This window comes from Rhincodon typus, chromosome 10 (genome assembly GCF_021869965.1).
Source record: "Rhincodon typus isolate 14 chromosome 10, sRhiTyp1.1, whole genome shotgun sequence".
NCBI lineage: Eukaryota > Metazoa > Chordata > Chondrichthyes > Orectolobiformes > Rhincodontidae > Rhincodon > Rhincodon typus.
In genome coordinates this window covers 75,940,205-75,961,514 of record NC_063341.1, presented here as the reverse complement: position 1 = coordinate 75,961,514, position 21,310 = coordinate 75,940,205, and the positions used below count along the sequence as shown (strand labels likewise).

The window sequence follows — 21,310 nt, the reverse complement described above, 5'->3', positions numbered from 1 at the left end:
GGTCCTGATTCCAGGGTAAGGCCTGTGGATGGCCTCACCACTGCATGATCGGCATGTGGTTTGGTGGATCTTCCCAGGTAGAGGCACCACAGGGCCTCTCGTGGGCCCTCCAGCAGCTGACAGACGAGACCCCTAATGGCTCCACATGATTCTGTCTGGTCAGAGAATCATCATGGTGCGGAAGGAGGCCCTTCAGCCCATTGTGTCTCTACCGTCTCTCTGAATTTTGGGTTATATCCATTCTCCCACCCTTTCCCCATAATCTAGCAAATTCCTACCACTCAAATAACCATCCCAATACCCTGCTGAATGCCTCAACTGAACAGAATAAAATAAAAACAAGCTTGAATTGTTTACCTGGAAGAGGGGAGGTTGAGGGGACATTTGATTCCTAGAATCCCTACAGTGTGGGGACAGGCCTTTTGGCCAACAAGTCCACACTGAACATCAGAGCACCCACCCAGACCCATCCCCCTATAACCCACCTAATCTACACATCCCTGAATACTATGGGGCAATTTAGCATGGCCAATCCACCTAGCCTGCACATCTTTGGACTGTGGGAGAAAACCGGAGCACCCAGAGGAAACCCACACAGACACGGGGAGAATGTGCAAACTCCATACAGACAGTCACCTGAGGGTGGAATTGAACGCAGGCTCCTAGTGCTGTTGAGGCAGCAGTGCTAACCCCTGAGCCACCGATGAAATAGTAAAGCGCCCATACAGAGTGGTCAGATAAGTCCCAGCTTCCTTACCAGAGAAGTCAGTGACCAAGGGCCATTGACTTACAATTATTGGCAGAAGGATAGAGGGGAACTGAGGAATTTTCTGTTTGCCCAGACACCATAAGAAATTAAGAGTAGAGTTATGCCATTCGGCCCATCGAGCCTGCTCCACCATTTGATCATGGCTGCCTTCTCCTGCCTTCTCCTTGTGATCCTTGATCCCTTCATTAATCAAGAACCTGTCTATGTCTGTCTTAAATACACGCAATGGCTTGGCCTCCACAGCCCTCTGTGGTAGTGAGTTCCACAGATTCACTGCCCCCTGCTGGTGGCAGTCAGGAGCTCTCTTCCAGGAAGGCTGGGAGAGGTAGAAACCTTCTTCACAATCCAAAGGTACACTTGGGTAGACACTTTAGGTACCAGAGCCTGAAGTGCTACAGCTGAGAACAATTGTAACAATCCATCGGGTTCATTAATGCCTTCACTTTGGGGAAGGTAATCTGCCATCCTTACCCAGTCTGGCCTATATGTGACCCATAGCAATAGGGGGAGGCGATGGCCTTTTGGCATTATCGCTGGACTGTTAATCCAGAGGCCCAGATAACGTTCCAGGGACCCGGGTTCAAATCCTGCCGTGGCAGATGATGGAATTTGAACTCAATAAATATCTGGAATTAAGAGTCTAATGATGACCGTGAATCCATTGTTGATTGTTGGAAAAACCCATCTGGTTCACTAATGCCCTTTAGGGGAAGGAAACTGCCATCCTGGCCTATATGTGACTCCAGACCCACAGGAATGTGGTTAACTCTTAACTGGCCTCTGGGCAATTAGGGATGGGCAATAAATGCTGCCTGGACAGTGACGCCCTCGTCCCATTAATGAATAAAGGAAAAAAAAATGCAGTTGCCTCTTAACTGCCATCTGAAATTGTTGAGGCTGCCCCTCAGTCCAGTGGCAATTTTGGGTGACAACAAATGCTCGCCTTGCCAGAAGAACCCACATCCCAAGAAAGAAAATGAAAAGGGTGAGGGTGGATAACTAGGTTTCAGCTGGCATGGGCACAAATGGCCTTCCTCCACGCCCTCAGTTTTACTTTTCCCTTGACATTTTGAGTGAAATGCTTTCTGCACATTCTCCACTCCAGGTCTCTTTGATGCAGGTTTGAGATCCATTGGCCTGTGTCTCATACATTGTCCAGAGGGAAGAGCTTTTCTCACTCTGTCTCCCTCAAATCAGCTGGCACATTATCCCAGCTCAGCTATTTGATTCACACTCAGTGCGTTAATTCCCTTCCTCTGGCGTCACCACATGGGGAGTGAGAATTTGAAACCACAGACCAACAGCTTTGTGCACAAAGGAAGGAATTCTCCCTGCATCTCCTCGTGCTGGCGGGGGACGGAAAGAGGTGGTGTAAAAGGATTGAAAAATGTAGTGAGGGGAAGCACTGGGCAAAGGCCAATGGGCAGAGGCCTGGGCCACCTTTGGGAGGGGCTTCCCGAGGGAATTGGAGTGGGAAGCAGGCAGAAGAATGCTCAGTCCCTCTGATGAGGGGGTTGTCCTCAGACGAGAGGCTGAGTAAACTGGACCTGTAATCTGTGGAGTCTCAGGGGATCGCATGGAAACATATAGGATCCTGAGGGGGTCCGAACCCCTTCTGAGAGAGGCTTTTTCCCTGGGTCAGCCAATTGAAAACATGGAGCTGGGGGCATAGTCCCAGGATAAGGGGCTGATTGTTCAGGACTGGGATGAGGGGAACTGATTTCATCGAAGGTTGGGTATCTTTGGAATTGCCTGGATTGTGCATGCTTCATCATTGAATGTATCTATGGAAAGAAGGGGTAAGGTCACACAGAGGGCACAGGTTCATGTTCTGGGGACATGGGTTCAGATCTCACTGTGTCAGATGGTGAAATTTAAAATCAATGACATGGTAATGGTAACCATTGTCAATTATTATACAAACCATCTGGTTCACCAATGACCTTTAGGGATGGAAATCTACCATCCTTATCTGGTCTGGCCTACATGTGACTCCAGACCCACAGCAAATGGTCAACTCTTAGCTGTCCCCTGGACAATTAGGGATGGGCAATAAATGCTGGCCTTGCCAGCGATACCCACACCTTGTAAATGTATTTAAATATGTTCTTCCTTCCAAAGTGCATTCTCTGTCATTTCTCCGCATTGACCTCCATCTGCTGTCTGTCTGCCCACTCTGCCAAGTGGTCAATGTCCTTTTGGGGCCCTGTACTGTTCTTCTCACAGTTCACAATACTTCCACATATGGTATCGTTCACAAACTCTGAGACTGTCTCCTAAACACCTAGATCATTTACATATATATCCAGAAAAGCAATGTTCCTAAACCAGACCCCTGGAGAACTGTACTCCAAACCTTCTTCCAACCTGAAGAATATCCATTGACCATTCCTTTCTGCTTCCTGTTACTCTATCAATTCTGCCTGTATGTGGCTACTGTCCCTTTTATTCCATGACCTATAATTTCTCTCTCAAGCCTCTTGTGTGGCACTATCAAATACTTTTGGAAAGTCCATGCACACCCTATCAGTAGCCTGATCAAATCTTTCTGTTACCTCTTCAAAAACCCGCAGAATGTTAGTAAAATACAATTTCACCGTTAGAAATCCATGCTGAATTCTCTTCACCAACCCACCTTTTCCATGTGACTATAAATTATCATGGAATCATAGACTCCCTACAGTGCGGAAGCAGGCTATTTGGCCCATCGAGTCCACACCGACCCTCCGAACAGCATCCCACCCAGACCCACCCTCTTCCCTTTCCCTGTAACCCTGCAGTTCCCATGGCTAACTCACCTAATTCTATCCCAAATAATTGAAGCTTCCCCACTTCTGATTTTAAACCAACCAATCTGTACTTGCTGAGTTTTACAACCTTTTAACAACAACCTTTAACTTACAACCTTTTTCAACAAGGGCGCGTTTTTTTAAAATCTCCAGTCGTCTGGCACTTCCCTTGAGTTCAGGGAAGATGATGGTCAGTGCTGCTGTAATTTCAAGAGTCTCATGGCAGGGAAACAGACTCTTCTGTCCAATCAGTCCATGCCGACCATAATCCCAAACGAAACTAATCCCACCTGCCTGTTGCTAGCCTATATCCCTCCAAACCTTTCCTAAGATGCTTCACATCCGATCCTGGTTCCTTATCAGCTCTAAGCACTAACTGTCTATTCAACAGCTCTTCTTGATCAATTTTGAACACTTCTAGTGAGTGACACAAGCTCTAGCATCCACCTCCTTGGTAAAGACAGGTGTAAACTATTCTTTGAGTACCTCAGCCATATCCTGGCCCTCCATGTTTAAATCTCCTTTATTGGTCCCAAATTGATGAGTCCTCCTTTTATCACACTTTTAATGTTGAAATTTCGACAGAAGATTTTAGGATTTCCTCTAATGTTAATTGCCAGTCTTTCCTCATAATCCCCCTTCTCTGATATGCTTATCCACCTCCCTTTTAAACCATCCTCTTGATTCTCAACTGTATTTGCCACCTGACATGTATATGATGGTCCACACTAATATTACTACTGGACAAGTCAGACTCCAGACTGAAATCTGGCTTGATGGATCATATTTGGTTGTTTTTATATAGTTTTAACAAGGTGGTCTTTCACTGAAACACAAAAATACAATGCAGCAGATTTAGTTTTAACAATAAAACAGAAATTAACTATGGACATGAAATGAAGATAAAATAGAACAAATCAAACCATTTACATAAATTGCAAGTTTAAAGATTTTGAAACACATGGTGTACAATCACATCAATCCTAACAGTTCTCCTTTAGATTTTGCATGCCGGAGAGAATTCACTACTCTTATCATGTTGACAGAGTTTAATTTAGCTGTGATTTCAATTCCCCATGTTCAGAATCTGATAGCCAGCCTTATCCTTCATACAAATAAACTTAGATTTTCTCAGCTTCAAATAAACTCTGTCAGGGTTTTAAGCAACCATGTCTAGCCTGGAACTTTCAAACTGTCTCCCTATACTGTGGTAACCTGTTTCTTAACAGTTCTAAACAATCTCCCTTATTCAGGAACAACTGTTTTATACTCCCAGCTTTGGCCAGGACGTTCACCAACTGAACTGAAACCAAAAGTCTTTCTTGAGGTGATGATTTTTTGCCTTAAGCAACAAAAGACCCTTCTAACTGAAGTCTCATGTGTTCACTTGCTAACTCAATCAATGAAAACAATGAAAATCCAGTACTCATTAGAAAGTCTGTCTCTGTCATGCTGTGTTTTTAAAAAAATCACCATAGCTGCAGAATTACTTATAAGTTAATCATTAAATCCTGTTTAAACTGGAGGAGGCAATGGCCTAGTGATTATTGTTAGACTGTTAATCCAGAATCTTAGCTAATGTTCTTGGGAGCTGAGTTCAAATCTTGCCATAGCAGATGATGGAATTTGAATTCAATAAAAATCTAGAATTAGGAGTCTAATGATGATGATGAATCCATTGTTGAATGTTGGCAAAAACATGTCTAATGTCCTTTAGGGAAGGAAATCTGCCATCCTTACCTGGTTTGGCCTACATGTGACTCCAGACCCATAGCAATGTGGTTGATTTCTATCTGCCTTTTGGGTAATTACAGATGGGCAATAAATTCTGGCCTGGCCAGAGATGCCCTCATCCCATAAATAAATTAAAAAAAACAAATCCTACATGCCATCCTCCATTTCTGAAGAAGGGTCTAGGCCCAAAACGTCAGCTTTCCTGCTCCTCTGATGCTGCTTGGCCTGCTGTGTTCATCCAGCTCTACACCTTGTTATCTCAAATCCTACATGCCATTTGTTCAATATCCAAACTCTACAATAGAGTTTACACAACTTACATCATACCTGTTGTAAACACATTTTTTTCTTCTTTGTGTTAATTTCTTGTTCTTTACTTAATGCTGAACTTTTTATTTATTTTTCTATTTTGTTCCTGTGATCTATAATGCTGGACTTTTTGTTTCTTTATTTTTCAATTTTTTTCCCTAAGAATTTGTACTTAAGAATCTTTACCCATATGCCTTTGTACCTAAGATGGTGCCCTAAGTGGCAACTTCTAAACTTTTCATTTGAGTACATGTGACAATAAAGCTAATTCTCTGCTAGTTCTAATGCAGATGGAGAATGCTTTACTGTGGTGGCTTTTAACTAATAAGAAGCACATAAGGATATTATTGGTCAGATGCAATAGCTAAGGACAAGCCTACTTGTTTGCTAGGGTATAGAGCTGCAGCCTTCCAGCTGCAAATGCAGTCCCATATATGGACATACACACAAGGGAGTTCCTCCTGTTCCTTGAATACAAATAAGAAAGTCTCTATTAAATGTTTGAGTGTCTTTGGTGGGGCCGTACCAGTTTCCTAAGTCTATATTGAGGAAGCAAAGGTACAGGCTAATTGCTGGCAGGGTCCCAGTTCCCACCTTGTCAGAAAGGGGCCTGGGAAGAGGAAACAGATCCACGGAAAGTTAACTGTTGAGAGAAACAGAGGTTTTCCAGAACTTTCTGCAGTATCAGTACTTGCATCACCTCTGCAGGTCAAACCAACTGCTGATGATTCACAGACACCTATCTGGCTGCTCCAGTGTTTGCCATTGGCTCCAGTCCCTGAAATTCCAGCACAGACCACTTTCCAGATCTGTTCATTTCCAGGGTCCATTTTGGACGTCTGGGGTTTTGTTTACATTTGTGCTTTACAAGTGAACAGAGGAACCGGTGCTGTGTGTGAAGGTTCAGTTAGAAGGTTCCTGAATTGTGTTTTATCTTTGGCTTAAGGCAAACAGCCATAGCCTGAAGAAAGCTCTTTGGTTTCAGTTTAGTTTACAAAGTTCTGGGCAGAAACTGGGTGTATAAGCCAGTTGTTCCTGAGGAGGGGAGATAGTTCAGAACTGTTAAGAAATAGGTTACTGCGGTTAAGGGAGATAGCTTTGAAAGTTCCAGACTAGAAGTGGTTGGCTAAAACCTTGTAAGAGGTTGTTTGAAACTGAGAAAGCCTAAGCTTGTATGAAGATTAAAGGAAGATTTTGAAGATGGGGTATTGATGGGAGGTACTGTTTCCACCTTAACATGTTAGCTGTTTTTGAACCGGGTGAAAAGACATGCAGAAACCTTGCCGTGTTGCCCCATCGACACCCTGAAACCACTGTACAGTGTAACTGTTCTCTCTTTAGATGTCGAAGGGACCTCAAGTCTGACACTGAAGAGTGGGCTGCCATATAAAACCACAGGAGTTGGGAAAAGAAACATCAGAATGAAGAAGAAAAAGAAAGGAGCTATCACAGCAAATTTCTCTGGCACAAAGTACCAGATTGGTGAGAAAATGTTCTGTTGCAGATCCGGGCGATTGTTGAGTGGGGGAAATGAAGTCATGCTGAAAGGAGAGACACATTGCTGAAATGTCAAACGTTAGAATCTTATATGTCCCTGAATTGCGTGGGTTATGGTGAGAAAAGTGGCAGTATCGTGTGGCAAATCCAGAGAGGCTGGTCCTGATGTCACAGGATCAGCTTGCTGCATCTCTTAACTACGTTCTGGGCCTTGAGGCAAGATTCACCAAGGCTCCCCCATCCCCCTGTCATTATAGCTTTGGTCCTGAAGACCATTGGCTGGGGCGATGGGGATCAGGTAGCTATGTTCAAACCCAGTAGACCCTGGCACTGCTGGGCCTGTCTCTCCATGGACTGGGCCTGTCTCTCCATGGACTGGGCCTGGCTCACCATGGACAGGGCTTGACTTTCTGTAACAGCTGCCAACCTATCCATGGAGGCAGTCAGACAGTCACATTACTCACAGCACTGCTGGAGATTCTGGTCGATGAGGGACCATTGCCTCCCACATCCCTGTCTGCCCTCCTGTCCCTCAATTCACCCCGATTGCTGACACCTCAGGGTCCTCTCCTCCCTGAGGTTGAGCAGGTCTCCCTCAGTCCTCCGAGTGCCAGCGGCCTGAGGCGTTTCTCCCTCAGCTGGGGAGCTGTGGCGGTGAGGTGTTCACCAGCTTGTGCTGCCATCCTCTCTAAACCCAGTGTTCCCACGGGAGTTATCAGCATCTGAGCTGCTGGGAGGTACAGGAGGCTGTCTTTGCCAAGGATTTCCTCTGAGGTGTCTGTAACCTCGTCCTCTGAGGTTGAGGGGATGCTGCCTGAGGGAGCAGGTACCTGCATGGTACAGGAGAGAGAAGGTGTAGCGGGCAGTGTTTGGATGTGTTGTGTGAGGAATGACATTGACAGTGGGGTTACTGTGAGAGTTACAGTGGAATGAGGAGTTGTATTTACTGGGTTTGTGGGAGATGATTGTCACTGCAGAACCTCATTTTCTCATTTGAGGGACACAATACCCTCCTAATTGGGAGCGGGGGGCTGCGGTGAGGCTGGTGTTGGGCAGCCTTGACCCATCCTGGCTCTTTCTGCCCTCTTCTGGGCTGTTTCCTCCTGGAATGAGAGAAAGGGGAGGGATTGAGTGAGAGGCAAGTGGGTGGCCCAGCCATTAATGCTGATGAAGGTGGGGGAGTAAATAGGCAGCACAGAGACCATGAGGATTAATGGTTTGGGAGGCTGAGGGCTAACAACAGTGAGTGAGGGAAGATGTTGCAGGCAACAGTGAGAGTGGGAGAGCAGGAGCCCTGGGGGTGGGTTGGTGTAGCAGCAGCGATAGAGTGAACATACAACATAGAACATAGAACATAGAACAGTACAGCACAGTACAGGCCCTTTGGCCCACGACGTTGTGCCGAACTTTTACCCTAAACCTAAGGTCTATTCAACCTCCACCGCTACCTTATACTATCATCCATATGCCTATCTAATAGCCGCTTAAATGTCCCTAATGAGGCTGACTCCACTACCCTCTCTGGCAATGCATTCCACGCCCCTACCACTCTCTGACTAAAGAACCTACCTCTGACGTCTCCTCGATATCTACCTCCTTTCACTTTAAAACTATGTCCCCTCGTAAAAGCAACCTCCACCCCAGGAAAAAGTCTCTGGCTGTCTACTCTATCTATACCTCTGATCATTTTGTACACCTCTATCAAGTCACCTCTCATCCTTCGTCGTTCTAAAGAGAAAAGCCCTAGCTGTCTCAACCTTTCCTCGTACGACCTTCCCTCCATTCCAGGCAACATCCTGGTAAATCTCCTTTGCACCTTTTCTAACCCTTTCATATCTTTCCTGTAATGAGGCGACCAGAACTGGACACAATACTCCAGATGTGGCCGACCAGGCTTTTGTATAGCTGGAGCATAACTTCATGGCTCTTGAACTCAATCCCTCTCTTAATGAAAGCTAACACACCATACGCCTTCTTAACAACTCTATCCACCTGGGTGGCAGCTCTCAGGGAACTGTGAACATGAACCCCAAGATCCCTCTGCTCCTCCACACTGCCAAGAATCTTTCCGTTAACCCTGTATTCTGCTTTCAAGTTTGTCCTTCCAAAATGAATCACCTCACACTTTTTAGGGTTAAACTCCATCTGCCACTTCTCAGCCCAGCTCTGCATCCTATCAATGTCCCTTTGTAACCTAGAGGTAGCAGAGAGAAGAGCATGGTATTGCCCTGGCAGAGGGGAGAAGGTATTGGACCTTCCTGTTGCACTGCTGGCCGTTCCTCTGGACTGCAGAGACTGCACTGATTGGGTGGTGACCTTAGACCAGGCTGCCAGGGTCTGGTGCCACAGCCTCCGTTACTGGCCCTTTGGGGGCAGCTGATGCCCTCTTATGGACCTCCAGGTCCCTGTTGGAGAATCGTGGGCATCATTTTCACCTTTTCAGACATCTTCAGAAAGACTGTCCTTCCATGATCGAGGAAGCTTAAGGATGCCAGTGCTTTCCAGATGTGGATATCTGGTGGGTAGTAACTTCTCCCAGCATCGTCAAGTGGTAGAAAGGCACTAGATTCAGGCGAGAGGGTCATCATAGGCCAGGGTGGGTCATCAATGAGGTGGGTTTCGCAAAATACATCAAGACATCTCACTGGGCCTCACAAAGAAAAGCCATTGTTAAACCTGCTGAACCTGACACTTATCCAAGAACTGGAACCTGACACTTATGCAAGGCGGCACGGTGGCTCAGTGGTTAGCACTGCTGCCTCACAGCGCCAGGGACCCGGGTTTGATTCCACCTTTCGATGACTGTCTGTGTGGAGTTTGCACATTCTCCCCGTGTCTGTGTGGGTTTCCTCCGGGTGCTCCGGTTTCCTCCCACAGTCCAGACCTGTGCAGGTTAGGTGGATTGGCCATGCTAAATTGCCCATATTGTCAGGTTAGGTGAGTTAGCCACAGGAAATGCTGGGTCACAGGGATAGGGTCGGGGATTGGTCTGAGTGGGATTCTTTTCGAAGGGCCGGTGTGAATTTGATGGACCAAATGGCCTGCTTCCATGTTGTAGGGATCTATGACTATAACTGTAAGGTTCAGTTTATCAGGACAAAGGCAAGAATGCCAAATTTCAAACAATCACAGCAATTTATACAACAGGAGAAAAGGGTGCTCATTGCTCATCGACATACAAAGACAGAAATTGCTGGAGAAACTCAGCAGGTCTGGCAGCATCTGTGAAGAGAGATCGGTGTTTAACATTTCCAATCTAATAACTCTTCTTCAGAATGTGATTGGTTAGCAAGTTGACTCTGTTTAGCCAAGGTGTTGACACGAAGAAGGTAAGGGAATGGGAACTATAGGCCCCTTAAACTCCTGGGCCGATGCTACATGTTCCTTTTGTTCACAGAGAATAGGCCTTTATGCACAAACGTAGGTAATTTCTTGCAAACAAAACAGTACGAGTTGACTAATTGTTAATGCAGCTGTTCATGCAGCTGTTAGTACACTTGGGGTTATTCAGGAAGTGCTGTCTAATCACGGAATCATAGATATTGCTTGTTTACGGTTTTGAGGCCTGGCTGAGTTCAGACTGTATCCTATAGGCAACCAAAGGAACTCGCTAATTCAATCACCAACCACTACGATACATGGTCTATGTACCTGATATTGCATGGGCCCTATAATTCACTGACACCCTGTCACATCATTAGAAATACTCTTACTCTATTCACTGGAACCAATAAAAGTTATTATAGATTCATAGAATCATTCAGCACAGGACAAGGCCATTCTGTGTATTGCGCCTGTGCTGGGTTTTTTTAAAGAACCGTCTAATTAGTGCCACTTCATTTCCCTTTCTCATTTTCAATTATTGATCCCTTTATAAAGGTAACTATTGAATCTGTCTTTACCTCCTTTTCATGCATTGAATTCTATCTAAAAACAAAATCTCCTCGTCCACTTCAAATATCTTCAATCTGTGTTCTCTAGTTGCTGACCCTCCTACCGTTGGGAATTTCATCAAACAGTTCACAGTTTCGAACACCTCTCTTCCCTTAGCCTTCTCTGCTTGAAGATGGATGGCCCTGACACTTTTAAAGATTTTGTCTTCTCTCTGTTCTTTCATCTGCTTTAACGCCGTGCCTAATTTTTAAAAAGTTACTGGTCAGCAAGAGAATGGACTTGTGAGCTTTCTCATGCTACTTGATTGTAAAATTCCACACTGGGTTAGAAATGTGACACCTCACCAACTTCAAAGTAAGTGGGGTGGGTGGGTGCGCTGTGGTTAGTGGATTTTGGAGCCTGAACTTGCCCATATGCGCTGCCATCTGCTGACACCTTCCTTCTGCCGATCCATTGCCCACTCTACAGGCTGGCAGTTTTGTGTCCTTTAGCAGCATCTACAGCCCTGCAGTGATTGGCAATCGCTGTTGGCTGCTTTCAGGAAAAGAATGCAACAATAAGATGAAGAGCTGTGGGTCTTGGAGATCTGTAACACAAACAGAAGTTGTTGGAGAAACTCAGCAGGTCTGTGGAGCTGAAGAAACAGTTCTGTCATATAGCCACAGGATGTGAAATGCTAACTCTATTTCTCTCTCCACAGGCTATGCCAGATCTGCTGAGTCTCTCCAGCACTTTCTGTTTTTGTCGAGGAAGAAATATTTATAAAGGGTAAACCTTTTGTTCATAATTTTTAAAGAAGTACATTATGTACTTATTCAAAACTGACATCGCACAAAAATCAAACCCAAGTCCATTCCTTCCATTGCTGTACATTTCTCTCTATGTCTTCAATTAGTCAATAGTCACAATATCCATTACAGGACAAGCATATAGAAACATAGAGCCATAGAGCTGTACAGCACGGAAACAGACCCTTCAGTCCAACTTGTCTACACCGAACAGATATCCCAAATTAATCTAGTCGAATCTACCAGCATTTGGCCCATATCCCTCTAAATCCTTCCTATTCATGTCCCCGTCCTGATGCCTTTTAAATGTTGTAATTGTGCCATCATCACACCGCTTCCCATTGTGACCCCATGTTGATGCTTGATAATCCCTGTGGCCTTGTGGTGATGGGGTGGGGGGATGTTGGGTGGGTGGGGAGGTGGAGAGCAGATTAGAGTCATAGAGTGATAGAGTCATACAGCACAGAAACACAGCCTTCGGTCCAACCACTCCACGCCGACCATAATCCCAAACTAAACTGGTCCCACCTGCCTGCACTGGGCCCTTATCCCTCCAAATATTTTTTTATTCACATACTTATCCCAATGTCTTTTAAACGTCGTAACTATACCCGCATCCACCACTACCTCTGGAAGTTCATTCCACACACGAACCACTTTCTGTGTAAAAAAGTTGCCCTTCATGTCCTTTTTAAATCTTTCTCCTCCCACCTTAAAAATATGCCCCCTGGTCTTGAAATCCCCCACCGTAGGGAAAAGACACCTGCCATTCACCTTGTCCATGCCCCTCGTGATTTTATAAACCTCTAAAAGGTCACCCCTAAACCTCCTACGCTCAGTGAAAAAAGCCCCAGCCTATCCAGCCTCTCCCTATAACTCAAACCTTCTATTCCCAGCAACATCCTGGTAAATCTTTTCTGAATCCTCTCCACCTTAATAATATCTTTGCTATAACAGGGTGACCAGAACTGCACACAGTACTCCAGAAGAGGCCTCAGCAATATCCTGTACAACTTCAACATAACATCCCAACTCCTGTACTCAAAGACTGAGCAACAAAGGCAAGCATGCTAATGGCCTTATTTCTACTTTCTGCTTCCAGTGAACAAACCAATCTTCCATCTGTGCCAGTACGGTACTCCCTACCTCCATGAGCTGTTTCATTCACAAGGTCTTTAAGTTTGAAAAGCACCGACTTGTCATGGGTGTCTTCAGTTGGTTTGCAATGCAGAGTAATACGAGCAGTGCAATTCCTGCACAGCATGAGGTTACATCATGAAGGATTCTCCTTCACAACTGACCCTTAGGCTAAACACCACCAGCTGTCTCTCTCTCTCTCTCTCTCTAATGCAGCCACAGTATTCGGGTTGTGAAATCTAGCTGGTTAGGTCATGCCATTTTTTAAAAAAAGTGGACAATTTAAAGGAGTCATGCAGCCTTTAACAATCCATCAGAGGCCTGTTGCTGCTTTTGGTATCTGAGGGTGGTGTATAGTATGGAGCATTGCAAATGTTAGCGAACATCCTCATTTCTGACCTTATGATGGAGGACAGGTCGTTGATGAAGCAGCTGAAGGTGGTTTGGCCAAGGACACTACCCTGAGCAATGGCTGCATCAATAGGGCGAAGGTGACTGACCTCCAGCAACCTCAATCATCTTCCTTTGTGCCGGGTATCTATCCAATCAGCACAGATCTTTCCACCAATTCCCTTTAATTTCACTTTTGCTCCTTGTTCCCACTTGGTCAAATGCAGCCTTGATGTCAAGTTCAGTTACTCTCACCTCACCTCTGGAATTCAGCTCTTTTGTCCATGTTTGAACCAAGGCTGTAATGAGGTCAGGATCTGAATGGGCCTGGCGGAATCCAAACTGGGTGACAGTTATTGCTGAGTAAATAGCAACACCTTCTGTTTGTTTCCTGATGATCAGGAGGAGGCTGATGGCGTGGTAACTAAACAGATGTATTTGTCCTGCTTTGTCATACCTGAACCATTTTACACATTTTTAAAAATTCATTTGTAGGATATGGGCGTCGCTGGCTGACCAGCATTCATTGCCCATCCCTAGTTACCCCTTGAGAAGATGGTGGTGAGCTGCCTTCTTGAACTGCTGCATTGACGCACAATGACCTTAAGGAAGGAATTCCACGAATTTGCCCCAACGACAGTGAAGGGACAGCAATATATTTCCAAGTCAGGATGGTGAGTGGCTCGGAGGGGAATTGCAGGGGGTGGTGTTCCCATGTATCTGCTGCCCTTGTCCTTCTAGATGGAAGTGGTTGTGGGTTTGGAAGGTGCTGCCTGAGGATCTTTGGTGAATTTCTGCAGTGCATCTTGTAGATAGTACACACTGCTGCTACTGAGCGTCGGTGGTGGAGGGAGTGGATGCTTGTGTATTTAGTGCCAATCAAGCGGGCTACTTTGTCCTGGATGGTGTCAAGCTTTTTGAGTGTTGTTGGAGCTACACCCATCCAGGCAAGTGGGGAATATTCCATCACACTCCTGACTTGTGCCTTGTAGATCGTGGACAGGCTTTGGAGGAGTCAGGAGGTGAGTTACTCGCCACAGACCTATGACCTGCTGTTGCAGCCACTGTGTTTATGTGGTGGGTCCAGTTGAGTTTCTGGTCAATGGTAACTCTCAGTGATGGTAATACCACTGAATGTCAAGGGGTGGTGGTTAGATTATCTCTTTTTAATGATGGTCATAGCCTGGCATTTATGTGGCGCGAATGTTACTTGTCACTTGCCAGCTCAAGCCTGAGTATTATCCAGATCTCATTGCATTTAAATATGGCCTGCGTCAGTATCTGAGGAGTCACAAATGGTGCTGAACATTGTGCAATCATCGGCGAACATCCCCACTTCTGACCTTATGATGGAGGGAGGGTCATTGATGAAGCAGCTGAAGATGGTTGGGCCTAGGACATTACTCTGAGGAACTCCTGCAGAGATGTCCTGGAGCTGAGATGATTGACCACCAACAACCACAACCATCTTCCTATGTGCCAGGGATAACACTAACCACCCCTGATATCCATTGATTCCAGTTTTTCTAGGGCTCCTTGATGCCACAACCGGTTGAATGCTGCCTTGATATCAAGGGCTGTGCCTCTGTCCTCTGGAATTCAGTTCCTTTGTCCATGTTTGAACCAAGGCTGTAATGAGATCAGGCGCTAGTGGCCCTGGCGGAACCCAAACTGGGCGTCACTGAGCAGGTTAATGCTGAGTAGCTGCTGCTTGATAGCATTCTTAATGACAACTCCCATCACTTTACTGATGATCGAGGGTAGACTGATGGGGCGGTAATTGGCTGGGTTGGATTTGTCCTGCTTTTTGTGTACAGGACATACCCGGGCAATTTTCTACATTGTCGAGTAGATGCCAATGTTGTAACTGCACTGGAAGAAGTGGCAGGTTCTGGAGCAAAAATCTTCACTACTGTTGCTGGAATGTTGTCAGGGCCCGTAGCCTTTGCAGTATCCAGTGTCTCCAACCGTTTCTTGATATCACGTGGAGTGAATCGAATTGGCTGAAGACTGGTACCTGTAATGCTGGGGACCAGTGGAGGAAGCCAAGATGGATCATCCACTCGGCACTTCTGGCTGAAGATTGCTGCAAATGCTTCAGCCTTATCTTTTGCACTGATGTGCTGGGCTCTTCCATCATTGAGGATGGGGATATTTGTGGAGCCTCCTCCTCCAGTGAGTTGTTTACTTGTCCACCACCATTCATGACTGGATGTGCTAGGACTGCAGAGCTTAGATCTGATCCGTTGGTTGTGGGATCGCTTAGCTCTGTCTATCACGCTGCTTTCGCTGTTTGGTGTGCAAGTAGTCCTGTTTGGTGGTTTCACCAGGTTGATACCTCAACTTCACTTATGCCTGGTGCTGCTCCTGGCATGCCCTCCTGCACTCTCCATTGAACCAGGGTTGATCCCCTCGCTTGATGGTAATGGTTGAGTGGGGGATATGCTGGGCCATGAGGTTACAGATTGTGCTGGAGTACAATTCTGCTGCTGTTGATGGCCCACAGTGCCTCATGGATGCCCAGTCTTGAGTTGCTCGATCTGTGCGAAGTCTGTCCCATTTAGCACGGTGATAGTGCCACACAACACAATGGAGGTTATTCTCAATATGAAGGACTGTGCGATGGTCACTCTTACAGATTCTGTCATGGACAGATACAACTGCAGCTGGCAGATTGGTAAGGATGAGGTCAAGTATGGTTTTCCCTCTTGTTGGTTCCTCACCACCTGCCGCAGACCCAGTCGAGCAGCTATGTCCTTTAGGACCCGACCAGCTCGATCAGTAATACTGCTGTTGAGCCACTCTTAGTGGTGGACATTGAAATCCCTCACCCAGAGTACATTTTATGCCCATCATCAGTGCTTCCTCTAAGTGTTGTTCAACATGGAGGAGTACTGATTCATCAGCTGAGGGAGGACGGTATGTGGTAATCAGCTGGAGGTTTCCTTGCCCATGTTTAACCTGAAGCTATGAGATTTCATGGGGTCCGGAGTCAATGTTAAGGACTCCCACAGCAACTCCCTCCTGACTGTAGCCCACTGTGCCCCCAACTCTGTGGGTCTGTCCTGCCGGTGGACAGGACATATCCAGGGATGGTGATGGTGATGGTGGTGTGGTGTCTGGGACATTGTAAGGTATGATTCTGTGAGTATGACTATGTCAGATTGTTGCGTGACTAGTCTGTGAGACAGCTGTCCCAATTTTGGCACTAACCCCCAGATGTTCATCAGGAGAACACTGTTGGGTAGATGCCAGTGTTATAGCTGCATTGGAGTAGCTTGGCTAGGGGTGCAGCTAATTCTGGAGCATGATATCAATACTACTGTTGAGATGTTGCCAGGGCACATTGCCTTTGTGATATCCAGTGCCTTCAGCTGTTTCTTGATATCACATGGAGTGGATTAAATTGACTGAAGGCTGGCATCTATGATAGTGCAATCCTTGGGAGGAGGTCAACATTTGCCATCCACTTGACATTTCTGGCTGAACTTCATCACGAGTGTTTCAGTTTTGACCTTTGCACTGAAATTCTGGGATCCCACATTACTAGTGACAGGAATATTTGTTCAAATGACCTGCACGATTCACAATTAGATGTGGCTGTTGGGCACTGTCTCTACAACACGCTGCCACTGCTGTTTATCTTGAGTCTAGTCTTTATGTGACCTAGTCTTGCAGTTGATAGTCCTGGAGCAGCTTGGAAGACTTTACTGAATTGAAGATAATATTTAAATGTAGGGTAAATTGGGATTGGCCAGCTCAATTGGCTAAACGGCTGCTTTGCAATGCAGAGTAACACTGACTGTGTGGGTTCAATTCGTGCACCAGCTAAGGCTACCATGAGGGTCCCACCTTCTCAACCTCACCCCTCACCTGAGGTGTGACGCATATTCTGTCTCTCTCTTTATCACGTACACTCTCTCTATGACATACATACCCTCTCTCTCTCTCTCACACACACGCACACTCTCGTATAGACACCCTCTTTCTGTCACACACTGTCTCATTCACACGCACATTTTCTATCACACTCTCTCACACACACACTCACTGTCATACATACTCACACACACTCTCTCACACACTCGCTCTCACGCACACTGTCTCACACACACACTCTCTCATACACTCTCTCACACACACTCTCTATCACACTCTCTATCACACTCTCTCTCACACACTCTCTCACACACACACACTCTCTCTCACACACTCGCTGTCATGCACACTCTCTCTCTCTCACACACACACTCTGTCTCTCACACACACTTTGTCTCTCACACACACTCATACACACTCTCACACACTGTCATATACACTCTCTCTTTCCCACACTCTCACTCTCTCACAAACTTTCTTCAGGTTAAATCCCCACCAGTCATTTCTTTGTAATGAGATAGTAGCCCTGATGCTCTGGTACTTAGCAACATTACATACAACATAAATAGAAGATTTCGTCATAGGAGGATAAACTTAAGGGCAATGATTTAAAGTTCATCATTGTGGTTGCTAAAGAGTTTAACAAAAGGCTGCTTGCTGACACCCAGAAGCATGCAAACAAACAGGGGTATCTCATAAATATATTTAAATAAACCGTGACAAATAGCTAGTAATGTAGAAATTTTAAATAAACAGTCTCTCAGTTTATAAAGTTAATAAAGTGTTAAAAAAGTAGAGTTTTTATTTTGATTTTGGAAAAGTCAGTGCATGTGTGTGTGTACAGTCAACAATCATTACCGGATTGTTAGTGCCAGAAAACATATCATTTCTAAAATCATTGACAAAGTGTGGGAAGTGATTTGAAATGCATGGAGATCATTGACAGTCTAGTCACAAGCTTGGTTTCTGTTGAAGGATGTGAATCTGTTGGTGACATTTCTGAAGAGATTATTAAATTGATAGAAATCTAGCAAATAGGAACAGGAGTAGGCCACTCAGCCCTTCAAGCCTGCTCCACCATTCAATATGATCATGGCTGATCATCCAACTCAATGCCCTGTTCCTGCTTTCTCCCCGTAATCCTTTAATCCCTTTAGCCCTAAGAACTATATCTAAATCTTTAGAGTCATAAGAGTCATACAGCATAGAAATGGACCCTTTGGCCCAACTTGTCCATGCTGCCTAGGTTTGCCAAACTGAACTCACCCCATTAGCTTGCATTTAGTCTAAATGCCTCTAAACCTCTCCTATTCATGGACCCATTCAAATGCCTGTTAAATGTTGTAATTGTACCAGCCTCTGCCACTTCATCTGGCAGCTCATTCCAAACACACACTGCCCCCTGTGTGAAAACATTGCCTATCAGATCCCTTTTAAATCATTCCCCTCTCACCTTAAACCTATGCCCTGTGGTTTTGGACACCCCCACCCTGGGGAAAAGAGCTTAGCTTATCTAAGCCCCTCATGATTTTCTATAAGGTCACCCCCTCACCCTCCTATGCTCCAGTGAAAATAGTGCCAGCCTATCCAACCTCTCCTTATAACTCAAACCCTCCAGTCTCGTTAATATCCTGGTCAATTTTTTTTGCACCCTTTCCAGTTTAATAACATCCTTCCTATAGCTGGGAAACCAGAGTTGTGTGCAGTACTCCAGGTGTGGCCTCACCAATGTCCTGTACAGCTGTAACATGTTGTCTCGACTCAAATATTCAGTGCTCTGACCAAAGAAGGCAAGAATGCCAAATGTCTTCTTCACCAGCCTGTCTATGTGTGATGCCACTTTCAAGGAGCTATGCACCTGTAACCCCATGTCTGTTCAACAACTCTCCCCAAGGCCCTACCATTAGCTGTATAAGTCCTGCCTTGGTTTGTCTTATCAAAATGCAACACCTCGCATTTATCTAAATTAAACTCCATCTGCCACTCCTTGATCCACTGGCCCAACTGATCAAGATTCCTTACCAAGATCCTTTTTGAAAACATTCAATATTTAAACCTTGAGTGCGGTTTTTGAGCATTTTTTCTGGGTGAAAAAATTTCTCCCCATCTCAGTCCTAAATGACCTTCCTGTATCCTTAGTCTGTGACTCCCTGGTGCTGGACTCCCTGGTCATCGGGAACATCCTTCCTGTGGGTACCCTGTTTAGTCCTGTTAGAATTTTATAGGTTCCAGTGAGAATCCCCTGTTGTGTCATTCTCACGTTTTTATTCACATGGAAAGTCTTGCCTTGTGAAACTTGCAACTGAATCATCTACACACTCCACTTGATTAAAGTGTGTAAGATTCTGAATAGTCTCGATCAGGTGGATGTAGGAAGGATGTTCCCTCTTGTGGGTCAGTCTGGTTAGTTTTATAATTCGGGGCCATGATCTTATTGAATGGTGGACCAGGCTGAATGGTCTAATTCTGCTCCTATTTCTTATGTTGCTATGATGTCACTATGGTAGGTCACCTACAACCTACTGTCCACATGTTGAGGTTTGTAATACAGTGGCATTCGTGAAAAGAAAATCATCTCCGTTAAAGTAACTGCATGCAACAACAATGATGTGCATTTGCTTTAACCCCTAATTTGCTAAAACGCAGGTGCGATTATCAAAAAAAATTTGACCCAAGTTCCCACGGTAAGGGACAGTAGGTCAGCTGACCCAGAGCTGAGGGAAAAGCCTGGGTTTTAAGAATGAGTGAGAGACGAATGGGTTTAGAGAGGGAATTCCAGAGCTCAGGCTCAAATTCTGAAGACAAGCCTCCTAGTGGTACAGCAATGAAAGCTGGGGCCATGAGAGAGAGCAGATTTGGAGGGGTGCAGAGATCTTGGAGAAGCTGCTGGAGGAATTTACAGAGATCGGGAAGGGTGGGGAGAGGTTTGGTCAGGTGGGTGGGAATTTAGAATCTATTATGCAAGAGCCTCTTCTGGAGTAGTGTGTTCAGTCCTGGTCACCCTACTACAGGAAGGATATTATCATGCTGGAGAGGGTTCGGAAGAGATTTACCAGGATGTTGCCAGGAATGGATGGTTTGAGTTAAAAGGAAAGACTGGATAGGCTGGGACTTTTTTCACTAGAGAATAGGAAGTTGACAGCTGACTTTCTAGAGGTTTTTAAAATCATGAGGGGTACAGATAAGGTGAATGACAGGTGTCTTTTCCCTAGGGCGGGGGATTTCAAGACTAGGGAGTGTATTTTTAAGGCAAGTGGAGAAAGATTTAAAAAATGACACAAGGGGCAATTTTTTTACATAGAGGGTGGTTGGTATATGGAGTGAACTTTCAGAGGAAGTGGTGGATGTGGGCATAGTTACAACATTTAAAAGACTTTTGGATAAGTACATAAACAGGAAATGTTTGGAGGAATATCAGCCAAGTGCAGACAGGTGGGACTAGTTTAGTTTGGGGTTACGGTCAGTACGGACTGGTTGGACCGAAGAGTCTATTTCTGTGCTGTAGGTTTGGGAGAGAGTGTGGGTCAGTGAGCTCATGGACAGAGGGTGAATGGGGGATAAACTGTTTCTCACCCTGCCTGAATTGTGAAGCTTACTGACTGACAGGAACAGGATGGTTTCTCTTTCTGCTTGCAGTGCGCCTGGCGATATTGGAAGCAGGGTTTTCTCGAGCCAGGGAGGAGGATGAAACTGCCAATCTGATCTGGAATGATGCTGCTGTGCAGCAGGAGAGGATCGCTGATCTGAGAAACTATCAGGTACATCAGCGTGGCATTGCCCACCTGCCTTCTTGGCTCAGCTGTGAGATCATTTTGCCTTTTTGACTCTGGTGAGTGTGCAATCAAGGATCAGAAGTAGGCCATTCCGCCCCTTGAGCCTGCTCTCCCATTCAATGATATGATTACTCTGCAATCACAACTACTCCCAATGATCTCTAAACACCCCGCCCCCTCCGCCTTATCAACAATCTATCCACCTCTAGCTTAAAACATTCAAAGTCCCTCTTTTGAGGACTAGACTCTCGACCCTCGGCTCTTTGAAAACGGGTGACCCCTGTGGAGAGTGGATTAATGAGGGGAACAAAGAGTGGGGTGATGATGGGAGCAGGGAGTGGGGTGATGGGG

General features: G+C 45.6%; 1 protein-coding gene across 1 annotated transcript in view; it reads left to right on the top strand.

Annotated features, from left to right (window-relative positions):
• ttll7 (tubulin tyrosine ligase-like family, member 7) overlaps positions 1-21,310 on the top strand; it is a 179,619-nt gene that overhangs the window by 83,347 nt on the left and 74,962 nt on the right. Inside the window, exons 3-4 of the mRNA XM_048602248.1 lie at positions 6,943-7,083; positions 20,823-20,944. Coding sequence (XP_048458205.1) covers positions 6,943-7,083; positions 20,823-20,944 — 263 coding nt within the window. The remainder of the gene's footprint in view (positions 1-6,942; positions 7,084-20,822; positions 20,945-21,310) is intronic.